This window comes from Lissotriton helveticus, chromosome 4_1 (assembly GCF_964261635.1).
Source record: "Lissotriton helveticus chromosome 4_1, aLisHel1.1, whole genome shotgun sequence".
NCBI classification, from domain to species: domain Eukaryota; kingdom Metazoa; phylum Chordata; class Amphibia; order Caudata; family Salamandridae; genus Lissotriton; species Lissotriton helveticus.
In genome coordinates, this window is record NC_136063.1 from 1,900,115,431 (window position 1) to 1,900,128,013 (window position 12,583).

The window sequence follows — 12,583 nt, forward strand, 5'->3', positions numbered from 1 at the left end:
TTTTTAAACTTTGCTATGTGCCACTTGAACATATTTTGTTCATATTGTGGCAATTGGATGTGTTGTGAACTTTGTAAATCGGGGGTACTTATATTTTTATATTCGCTGTGTACCTCTACTGTGTTAGGTTGAAGACTGTCTGGTTTGCTCACGCCCTCTTGGGGACATTCAGAAAGCTTCTGTAGCATGCATGGCACTCGTTGCTTACCATTAGCCTAGTGGTTTGTAAGTCCCATTGGCTTCCATTTTATTTGCTGGCTTTATTTGTTTTAGGATGTCCAGCTCGAGTCCCACCCTTCCTTTACCCAAACCCTGTTTACTGTATTCTTCCATCAGTAGTGAATTTCTGTTCTTATATTGTCACATATGCAGTGCATTTAAAAACAGAGGTCAATTGTCTTCTAGGAAGCTTGGTGTTTTTTTCTTTTTTTCTCTGGCTTAAAAGTGAGATGAATTATGTGACAAAAATGCTGGCTACTTTTGTGCTGTACGATGTTATTTTCTTTCTAGCACGAAACAAAATGTAATTGTTTGTAAATGAACTGTGCCGATATTTCAGAATATTGAAATCTTAAATGAAGCACATTTTTTAGTAATTCTCATGTGTGGTGGAAACAAATATTCCAATATGATCAAAACAAATCAGTACATTAGGTGATGACATATCCACACATTATCACTTGTGCACTATATTCTTTTGTCAGTGAAACTGTATATCTGTGCAAATGTAGCCTTCAATTTAAATGAAGATGTATTATGTGTAATGGCAGTGCACAACCACACCATGCATACTCCTTTTAACCCCACTCTTCTGTGCATCATCCATGCCACTGCACTCTACACTGCACCACAACACACTACACCACTTTATTCAACACCTCTCTAGTCTATACCACTATAATCTACACTGTACACTCTACCCCACACTACTCTGAAATTGAAATTAAAATATTTATAAAGCGCCCGACTACCAAGTGGTTTCTTTGCGCTGAGGATGCAGATCAGAGGGCAGGGGAGGAGGTAAGCCGTTAGTGTGGGAAAGCTTGAGTAAAGAGAAGTGTCTTTCATGCTTTTCGGAACTCCAGGTAATGAGGGGCAGACCTGAGGGAAAGGGGAAGGGTGTTCCAAAAAGTAGGAGCAAGAGTAGAAAATGTCACGCCTCCAGACTTCTTTTTCCTGAAACGGGGGACAGCCAAGAGAGACTGCGAAGAAGAGCGCAGCTCTCTGCTAGGAAAGTAGGCCTTAATTTCAGAGGTAATGAAGGCCGGGGCCGTCCCTGCCCGGGCCTGGAAAGTGCTACAGCCCATCTTATAAAGGGCGCGCTCCCGGATGGGCAGCCAATGCAATGCTTTAAGCAGGGGGGTGACGTGGTGAGACTTGGGAAGGTTGTTGACAAGTCGGGCAGCCTGGTTTTGAACCAGCTGAAGTCGCCGATGATTGTATGCGGGGACACCAGTGTAGAGAACATAGCCATAGTCAAGGTGGGAGATGACCATGGCAGAAAGGATAAGTTTAAGGGCAGAGAAAGAAAAGAAACGGGAAATCCTACGAATCGTGCGGAGGGTAAGAAAACAGGATGAAACGACTGAACTGATCTGGGAGTGCAAAGTAAGGTGAGCATTTAATTTGATCCCTAGAGTTTTAACGGAGGAGGGACCCAGAGAGGGGGGCCAAAACAGAGAGTTCCAGGGACTGGAGCAACCACCCGTCAAAACCAACTCTGTTTTATCAGGGTTGAGTTTCAAGTGGTTGTAGTTCATCCAGTCCCGGATGAAAATCATAACGGCTTGAAAATTGTGAATGGACTGTGGGGAGGAAGATAAAGTAAAAATGAGCTGGAGGTCATCCGCGTAGTTGTAGATCGTGACCTCCATCTGCTGTAGTGCAAAAATAAGAGGAGAAATGTACAAATTAAACAAAAGAGGGGACAGAGAAGACCCTTGTGGAACCCCACACTGGACCTTACAGGGTGGAGCAGAAAAGTCGGCCAGGTGGACGGCCTGAGTGCGGTCCCTCAGGAAGGACGCGAGCCAAACCAAGGCGGTTCCGCTGATGCCAGCCGCTCCGACACGGGAGAGAAGAATGGAATGGTCAAACGTGTCGAAGGCGGCGGCTAAATCAAGGAGAACCAAAGCTTGGGGTTGGTTGGCGTCCGTACCCTCTCTGAGGGTATCCATAACAGAAAGGACTATGGACTCCGTGGAGTGCCCGCGGCGGAAGCCAGCCTGGCAAGGAGCTAAGCAGCCATTCTCTTCAGCGAAGGCGCTGAGCACTTTAGTGACATGGCGTTCCAAAAGTTTTCCTAGAAAAGGTAGAAGGGAAATGGGGCGGTAATTAGGAAGTGAAGAGGGGTCTGCGCCGGGTTTTTTGAGAATGGGAATTATAGTCGCGGTTTTGTGAGGTTGTGGAACTATACCTTGGGCAAGGGAAGTATTAAGGAAAGTGAGAGGAGGGGAAGGGCAGGCAAGATAGATTTGTCTCAAGATATGTGCAGGACAGATATCGGATGGGGAGCCTGACTTTACCGTGGTAAGGAGGGATAAGAACGAGTCTCGGGTCAAGGAGGGAATGTGATCAAGGTACAACCGGGGGGGTGAGGGCGGAGGATCTGAAAAAGAGGAGGAAGGGGGAGGAATGTTTGACTTGATGGTGATGGTTTTCTCCGAGAAGTAGTTGTTGAGGGAGTCACAGAGAGCCTGAGAAGGGAAGGGTTTGAGAGTGACTCTGTCCGAAAAAGCCAGGTCTTGCACTATTGTAAAGATTTCTCTCGATTGGTTTTCCGCGGACAGGATTTTGGAGGAGAAATATTCAGTCTTGGCAGAGAGAATCGACTTCTTGTATTTATTAAGGAGTGTAGTGTAATGTAGCTTAAGTGAAGGACAGTAAGTGCGTCGCCAAGCGCGTTCTGCCTGCCGTACTGCCAATTTGGTCTCCTTAAGATCAGCATTAAACCACCTGTTTGCGTCGTTGGCTCGCCTAGTAGTAACTCGTCTTAGGGGGGCCACTTGATCGCAGCCTTTGGCGAGCCATTGGTTTAAAATGTCCGCCTGGGAAGAGGAGAGAAGGTCTTGGAAATTGGGGCTAGAGGCAGAGAGAGAGGAACAAAGGGAAACCATATCAACATGGTTCCAATTACGAGCCCAGGTGTTCCTGGGGAGAGGAGGTTTCCTAGCAGAACTAGAGTGCAGAACAAAGGAAATCAAAAAATGATCAGACCAGGCACAAGGGGAAACAACAAGGGAAGAGACAGGACAGTTGAGCGACCAAACTTGGTCCAGGGTGTTGCACGTGAATATGGATAGGGATGTGAACGTGAGACAGGAAGTTAAGGGAGCAGAGAGATTCCGAGAATTCTTTGGATGAGAAGTCCTCCGCAGGGTCGGACGGCCAAAAGTTAAAATCGCCTAGCAGTAGAATAGAGTAATTATTCACCGCCAGGGTGGCCAGTAGGTCCTGAACCGAGGAGAGAAAGAGCGGGATTTGTTGTGGAGGGCGATACATGAGCAGGCATATATGCGGTGTAAGAAAGGAGGCCGAGCGCACAACTAAATAGTCGACCGCTGCGATGGGAGGAGCTGCTAATAGTTGAAAATGGAGTCCAGAATGGACTATCAAAGTAACGCCACCGCCAGCCTTCCAGGCCTGTCGGTCAGCGCGAAGAACATAGTAAGAGGAGGGGAGGGTGGCTAATAGAGCTGGCAAAGAGTCCGGGCAAAACCAGGTCTCTGTAAGACACAGAAGATCAGGTTTATGCGTGTCAAGCATCACGAAAAGTTTGTGATAATGCTTGACCGCGGATCTAGTGTTCAAAAGAAAAACAGAAATAGCAGGAACCGCACAAGGTAGAAGAGGCGGTTCAGGTGATGTAGGGAGGGAAAGGGGCGGGGGTAAAAAGTGAGGAGTGAAAGCGGGAGTGGGGTGACTCGGCTTAAGGCCAAGTTTACAAATGTTGGCCATGATGGAATCAGCCAGTGGCCACGAGCACTCTACTGTGCACCACTGCGCACTTCGCACTCTATGCCACTTCACTATACTCTTAATCAGTCTACGCTACTGCACTCTACGCCACTCTATTCCAGTCTGCACCATTCCACTCTATGCCATTCTACTCACTGCAATATACCCTGCGCCACTCTACTCTACCACACTGCGCTCTACTCCTCTCTATTCTACGCGGCTGCACTTTACGCCAATGAACTCTACACCCCTTGAATCAAATCCAATACACTGTATGCCACTGTACTCTACTCCAATCTACTCTGTACCACTGCACTGTATGCCACAAAACAATACTCTGCACCACTGCACTCTATACCACTCTATTCTACACTTGTGCACGCTGCGTCACTTTACTCTACACCACTGTACTCTGCATTGATACTCTATGCCACTCTACTGCACTCTGACACTATTCTACAACATTGCACCCTCTTCCACTGAACTCTATGCCACTCTGTGCTGCTCCACTTTATGCCTCTGCACAACTCTACTGCACTCTTCTTCACTACAGTACGCCAATGCACTCTACTCCACAACCCTCTATGCCACTACACACTATACCATTCTAATCTATGAGCGCCACTGAACCCGGACACTGCACTCTACACCACTTCACTCTACACGCCTCTCTCTACTCTACAACACTCTACTCTATGCCAGTGCACTCTGCCCCACTCTACTATGGATTCTACCCTGCACCACTCTACCCTACAGCACTCATCTCTGTGCCACTTCACTATAGTCCGAAACAATCTAGTCTACTCCCCTTTACTCTGTGTCACTCTACTCCACTATGCGCCACTCTATACCATTTCACTCTATGCCACTGCTGCCTACTCTGCGTCTCTTCAATCCACGTCAACAGACTCTACACCACTTTCCTCATGACCGATGCACTCTTCAATCCACTCTGCACTCTTCGCCACTTCACTCTAGTCCACTCTACTCCATTCTATGACACTCCACGATACTCCACTCTGACTTTCTACTCCATTAAACTTTACTCCACTCTGACACTCTACTACACGCTACTCCATGCCACTTTAATCCACTCTATTGTGCGCCAGACTACTTCACTCTTCCACTCTACGCCATTCCACTCTGACACTCTGCAACACCCTCTAACCCCCTACACTATGCTCTACACCACTTAACAACACACTACCATTTCACACTACAAAACTGTACTCCACTATGACACTGTGCGCCACTCAACTCTACTCTACGCCTTTCTACTCTGACACTCTACTCCCTCTGTGACACTCCACAACCCTCTGCGACTCTCCACTTGCAACTCCACGTCACTCATCTCTACACCACTCTACGACTCTCTACACCACTCCATAACACCCCACTCCGCTTTACGACACTCCAATCCACTCTCCTTTACCCCTCTTACTTTTAGCAATGCTGAACAGCAGCCACTCTTGTGTACAGCATAGCTAAAACATACCGGCTTTGCCAATAGCTCTTGCATCATCTGCTCTTCATCCGTCTCACCCCTCACACACACATGAGGCAGTACAGTGCTATGAAGTGGGAAGAGGAACGTTCTTATGGGGAGGTTCCAGGTGTATGCGGTAGAAGTAAGTACATGATCCATTGCTGGACCTATCTCATATCGCTGTAGTAATGAGGTGTCATAGTTCTATATAATACAGTTTTTTGTTACTTTAGTAAGTGTTCCCTGACATCACGCTTCTCAGATTTTTTGTGTTATTGATATTTATTTGTCCTGCATTTAAATTAGGTCTGTGAGCCTTTGACATAAGCGACACTAAACAAAATATCTTCACCTCTGCCCTTTATTTATTCCAGAACATATAAGAATATTACTGTAGTAAAAAGTATTCAATTCCAACCTGTAACCTTTTCTTTAAATAACATAAACATGTTTCACATAAACATTTTTAATTGTTTATTTTTTGTCAATAGGTCACCAACGAAAACTGTTCCTCTAACTTTGAAGGTATGTTTTTTCTCAATTGTCTTGCATTCTATAACTTTATGAAGCATAAGAATATTGGGTAATTATTTTCATCTTAGACTGAAATCCTTAGAAGACTTAAACGTGAACCACCGCAATTGAAAGCTTAATGTATTTCCTTGCAAGGAGTCCTCGAACATTTTTTCTCCAAATATTGGCTTTCATTTTCTGATCAGCCTGTTTCTCGAGTTTCCTAGGTGAATGCTTATAGTTACTTCTACGGGTAAAGTGCATGCTTGGTACAAGGCTTAACTAATGTCACTTAGGTGCTAACTCCAATATGCTTGCCCTTTCTGTTTACTTCTTGGTTTGAATAATAATGGTAAGTTATCTATATACATTTTAAATGCAGGTGCTACTATTACAAAGTGGTACTCAGCTTCCCAGACCACCAAAGTGTGAAAGGCCGAATTACCAGGATTCAGACTGGTGGCCGCTCCTCCACTAAGGCGATGGAGCGACGGCCCACTGCTTTTTACTACTTTATATAAGGGAAACATAAAATGATAATAACTGGTTGTTATTATCAATTTATGTTTCCCTACTGCGGCAGCTCTGCAGGCGGGGCAGGCTGCACTGCTCTCAGAGCAGGGGAGGAGTGGTTTTCCCACTCCAAATACGCATGAATGCTTAGCTAGCCGTCCTGGGCCGCCCAATAATGCGGCCTCAGGTGAGTCAGTCATGGGTGGCAGGAGTGGTGGCAGCAAGGGGGGATAGTTGGCTTACACTAGGTGGGAGCGCTCCTGGTCGGGGCTTGGTGTGAGGGAGTGAAGTTTTGTAGGTATTACCTGATGGCAGCAGTGAGTAGGGAGCACCTGGACTGCACTGCTGGTGCCTCCCAGCCCAACTGGTGGGAAAGTGACTGTGTTCAGGAGGAGCACCGAGTGGTGTAGCTGCAACAGAATTGGCAAATACAAACACCCAAGCACACCATCCACGAACACCATTAAAGAGTGAGCCTCGATCCATCAACATTCGCCCGCGCTTGGTGAGACCGAGTGGGGGAGACTCTAGGTCCACCTTGCAGGACTACAATGATAAGCCCACCTGCATGGAGCTGCTGACGGCCATCCACAGCTCCTGCGTGGCTTTGGAGCATAAGATGTAGACAGTCTCCGTGTATGTAAGCTTGCTTCGTTCTGACTTGAGTAAGGTGGCTGACAAAGTAACAAATGCAGAGACTAACATAGAAACTTTGCAGGATGAAGTCTCTACACTTAAGCAACAAATGCCCAAGATGACGACAGTCATGAGGGTATTGGAGGTCTGGGTGGAGGATACTGAGGGCAGCTCCCGATTCAATAACCTCTGCTTTCTGTGGTTTCCGGAGAATGTTGAGGGCTCCTCGGCAGAACACTTTTTAGAACAATAGGTGAGACAGTAGTTGACGCCCCTGGGCCTCTCTGAGCTATTCGAGATGGAACAAGCCCACTGTGCCTTGGTGCCGCTGCCCCTTGGAGTTCCCCGCGGGACCTTCTAGCCAACATACTGTACTGGTAGGACAGAAATTGTATTTTTCAAGTGGCTATAGACAATTGAATGTCAACATTTGATAATCACACCATTGCCATTTATCCTGACTATACCAGGGACCATCAAGGAGAAGCGTATGTCATTCCTAGGAGTCAAACAGAAGCTGCACGCTATGAACCTTAACTATATGTTATGCCTATCTAAACTGGATTGGAGAGAATGTATGGGAGTGGGGACTCTCGCTGCTTACTTGAAAGGATCCAGGCATTCCTGGCTCTGCTGGTTATACCCCAGCTAGTAGAAGTGGCAATGAAGGACCTAGGAGTGGATATTACTCTTGTGGAGCTCCCTGCAACTTTGATAATGAGAGCGATAATACGACTCCCAGGGGGGATGGATTTCTGACTAACTTTTGCCAGGTGTTTGCAACGGTGCTGACTCAGTACTTGTTGGAGGTATTCTTAAAAGCTATGAAGTTAGAGATGCTCCCACCAAGCATGCACAAAGGACTTCTATGTTTGATGCCTAAGCCACATGGGGGCAACGCCGACCTCATATTGTCCCCTTACCATGATAAACTCTGACATAAAAGTTTTGTGTAAGCTTATGGCGCCCTCCTGCAGAGGCGGACCTAGGTACCCCTGATTTTAAATTGTACTTCTTTCCCTCTCACCTCCAGTGGGTCACACAATGGCTTGATGGAGGCCACCAAAAGGAGCTAGGGTTGGTGGGGCAGTTTGCACATTTGGGTCCTTTGCTAGCAAAACTTCTCAGCCTAATGGTGGCTGTTATGTGCCTTGGATTTCTCTTGACTATGGTGCTAAAATGCTGGAGGCGCTGCGCATTAAGAACTGCGGGGACGCCCCTATATGCACCAGCATTGCTCCTGGTGGACCTCCCACACGGAGCCCCCCCCGCTCCTTATTCACAGCAGCAGGGGTGTGGAATTATTTTTTTTTATTAAATCATTTTATTTGCAAAAATCAAAGCAAACACAGGTGTCAATTCCAAGGCATGAGACAGTATATACATTCATCAAAGAGGCATTGGGACCACAGTTTCAGTCAAGTCGTAAACCACTTCAGGATGAATATTGTTACCCACTATCACAGATTAGTCAGCTCTTCGTCACGGGCAATACATGGGGGTTCACAGATGTTTCCCCTGTACTCATTCCACTTAGACTATATCGCCACCCACTTCCGCGGGCACCCCTGCGCCACATATACTGTCTTCTCCTGAATCATGCTCCAATCCATGGCCTTTTTCCTGGAGCTAAGAGTAGGTGGTCCCTCCGCTCCCCACAATCTTGCAATGTTCCGTTTTGCAATTGCTAGACCTAGTGTGACCCATAGCCTCCCCTCGAGGTAAGGTCCGAAGGCTCCCATATATTAAGGAGACATCTCTTTGCCTCAGATCGCAGCTCCTCTCCCCACACATACACTGCCACACCCTGGACCAGTATGCCACCACCTCTCGACATTCCCATAGTATGTGCAGGAAGGTGCCCGTCTCCCCACACCCTCTGCGGCAGAGTCTGTCCTCACTACGACCCATAAGAACCATCCTAGTGCCAGACAGGTAAACTAGGTGCAGGATTTTGAGTTGTAAGAGGCGCAATTTGGCAGATATTGCTATCTCTCTAGGGGATGCCAGTGCCTCTCTCCATTCCTCGTCATCGATTTCGAGTCCGTCCGCCATCCGCTTTTCCCTTAGGGCCAATAGCGGGTCAGGGGTGTGGTTTCTTGAACGTTAGCGAGATGGCCTTCTCCGGAAGGTGACCATCCAGCAATCTGTCCTCAAGGGGTAAGGACTCTGGAAGTTGTGGAAGTGCTCCGTCTGGGCCAAGTCGCACGTCTGTTGTAATGTGGCAAATGGTACTACCCACTCGGGCCCCATAAGTCTTTGACTTGCGAAACCCCAATCAGGTCCCAGTTCCGAAACCCTTTGGTGAGTCGAAGAGAGCCGAGCCTCTCCGACGCCCAGAGCGGGGTTGCTAAAGTAAGTTTCCCTGCCCGACCCAATTTCTTCTGCGCGATGTGCCATAGCTGAACCGAGTGTTTGGTAGGGCCCGTGAGGCGATGTCAACCTGGTCGTGAATAGAGGGCAACTTCATAGTTGCCCCCCGGTAGGAGCCATCGATCCATCTCATATCCCGGGTCATTCCCTGCACAGTATGTGCCCTGATTTATGGCCGAGAGGTGCGCCGCCCAATAATATTTCCTGATATCAGGGAGTGCTATTCACCCGTCAACCCAGCCCAGCGTTCGTTTTTGCAGTGAGAAGGGGTGTGGAATTTAATAAAATTTCTACTCGTCCATGGGACATGTTACTTCTTAAATCTACTTGTCCTGTAACAAAGTCCACTTGTCCCTTTGGTGCCATGTAGTGCGATGACAAATGATGACTGCAATCTCATTATCTAGGAGCTCTGATAACAGCTACTCCGATTATGTCAGAGCTCATACCATAGTAAGGTTTGAATACCATCAATTCCCTTATTTTGCCACCTTTCTAAAGATCTACATACTGGGGCTGGAGGTTGTGATAAGCAATAGTTACATGTTTTATGGGTTTTTTCCAACTCTTCTCTAAAACTTTCCCAAATAGAGAAAGGTTGGAAACTTATTCCAGACCTGGGCAGAAGTAACACTTTTTTCCAGGTTTTGGAAAAAAAAATGGTCGGTGGAAATGTGACTTGTTACCGCTCAACAGATTTTCTCATGAGCAAATTTACACATGCATATTTGCTTGTTCTAAAATGCAGCTTACAGATTTTTCATGGAGTATGATTTCCTAACCTACTTATGTAAAAGGGTGACGCTACCAACCAGAATGTAAGATCCTTAAGTATTGCCCGGCGGTGTCGCCTCTCGAACCCACAAGATATTAACAAATGAAGAGGCAGGCGCTGGAGACTGGAAGGCAGGAAACGAGGTTTTATTTTCTCCGGAGGAGAAACACATCAGTTGGACAGCAAGTATCGTTCTGAGGTGCTCTACCCGCATCTCTGAGGCCTGGCCTCTTATACACAAGTTTGTCACTTTATTGCATGTAACACATTCTCGTCAATACTTTGATGTACGGAAAGACATCCTCGGAATCTCCCCTTCAGGCCCGTTCCCACATATCGTTACAGTTGAAGTCCCCACCCCGGTCACAACAGGTGATGATTATCGCACAGCTGGATATTCCGCCGATTCACGGAAGGTGTGGGGTTCGATCGGATCTCGTAGGGTGGGGGCTTTGATCGACCCGAGGGTTCTTTAATGGGAGGAAGCTTCCTACTGTACTGGGGGCAATAAACAGCATCCACAGAGTCAGGTGGTGGCCTGGGAACGAGGGAGACAAACAGGCACACAGGAAAAGGGGGTTTGTATCAAAAGACCTGGGACCATGAAAGGAATGAAGGGAGGTGTCGTGCTGGGAACAGGATGGGATTCCGAGGCAGAGCTGCGTTGAAGAGGGGTTTATGACCCGAGGCATGTGAGGGCGAGGGGGTTGTCAGCATGCGGGGGATGCCTGCGAGGCTAGGAGAGAGAGAGAGAGAGACGCGCTGGCTATCGGCAAAGGGCAGGGAAGCCATGGTGTTCAAAATGGCGGCTGTTTACGTGCACGAAAAGGGTTCGAGAAGAGCAAGAGGGTGCCGATAACGTTGACGGTTTCAGCCTAACTTTCAACACTTAGGTAAATTATTGTGAATTCGTAAAAGCCTTAAATTGGCACTAATGCAAGGACATATGCTGTGGATGAACTTTTGTGACTTTATTGGGCCCCTAATTCGGTCTGGCATTAACCAAGACCTTTTGTTTTTATTAAAATTCTATGAATCTCTCTCTGTCTACAGGCTGGTTTCTCTGTGAGTGATAGCAGTCTGCTCTTTCACAAGCAGCATATCGGCATCCAAAGGAATTTTTTCCAGTGCCACGAACTAGTATGGCAATGTGTGGTTTTGAGACCAAAAATATTTTTGCTTTTGCCAATGTTTGTTATAGTGATTGGCCCGGCAGCACACACAGCAAAGTTTTACAAAAACAATGTCAAAATATGACTGTAATTGACAAAACCAAAAGGCTGACCAATGTTATACCCACTGGTTTTGCCAATGCTTGTTTATTTTCATGTTTCCTATACTTTTGTTGAAACTGCAATATTAGCATGCATTAACACATTTTAATAAATGACGCTTAAAAGAAATGGTACCTAAAATTTCATAGTAGTTTAGGAAAATGTTTTTTTCTCACATTTTTTTTTTTTTTTAAATCTTTATTGAATTTAATGCATACATCGTTTTCATCAAGATTACATCCCAACTTCCATCGCAGAAGCATATATTTACATATTGAGTATATTCATAGTTTACACTTCTTAATCACAGACATAACTAGCCGGTTGTATATAATAAGAAGTAATAACGTAACCTCGCATGTATAAGACATTGTTTGCATTGTATAGGTCGTTTGTTCAATATAGTATAGTACTTCAACCATCAGAACATTAAAACGTAAAACTAAAAAAAGAGTCATCACATTTTGATAATCTAGTCGTGCATACACCGACCGCCCGCCATCCCACCTGCCTCATGGTAGGCAGCTTTGCACACCATATTTGAACGCAGCTCTATCCGTTACAATAAACATAGCAACCCACACCCAGCTATCTATTCATCGTCCCCCTCAGAGTCCAAGTCTTCTTCCTCCGGTAAGGGTTCGCAAATTTCCCCTCTGAATATATTCCATGCCGACCATATCTTATTCCATTTTCGGGGGCATGCCCTGAGTACATATACCGCCCTTTCTGTAACCATCAGCATGTCCATGTTTTTACTCCACCTAGCAGTCGTAGGCAGATCTAGTGCCCCCCATTTTTGCGCAATGTCCCGTTTAGCTACCATCATGGCCAGGGTGGCCCATGTCCGACCATATCTATCCAGATCATTGGGGTCCCAAATGTTCAAGAGGCATTTGCGAGGGTCTGGCAGGACGGAGATTTTAAGTGTTTGTGAGACCGTGCGCATAACCTGCCTCCAGAATTCCTGTATGCGTGGGCAGTCCCAGAGTGTATGGTATAGTGTTCCTTCCTCCCCGCATCCTCGAAGACAAAAGGAATGTGGCGCCCTGTGTA

The 12,583-nt window shown here is 46.6% G+C and overlaps 1 protein-coding gene across 2 annotated transcripts in view; it reads left to right on the forward strand.

The window, feature by feature from the left end:
• The window catches only part of WDR44 (WD repeat domain 44), a 543,349-nt gene that overhangs the window by 112,103 nt on the left and 418,663 nt on the right, over positions 1-12,583 (forward strand). For both annotated transcript variants that reach the window (XM_078688542.1, XM_078688543.1), the window contains exon 2: positions 5,935-5,968. In XM_078688542.1, the coding sequence (XP_078544668.1) occupies positions 5,935-5,968 (34 nt within the window). The remainder of the gene's footprint in view (positions 1-5,934; positions 5,969-12,583) is intronic.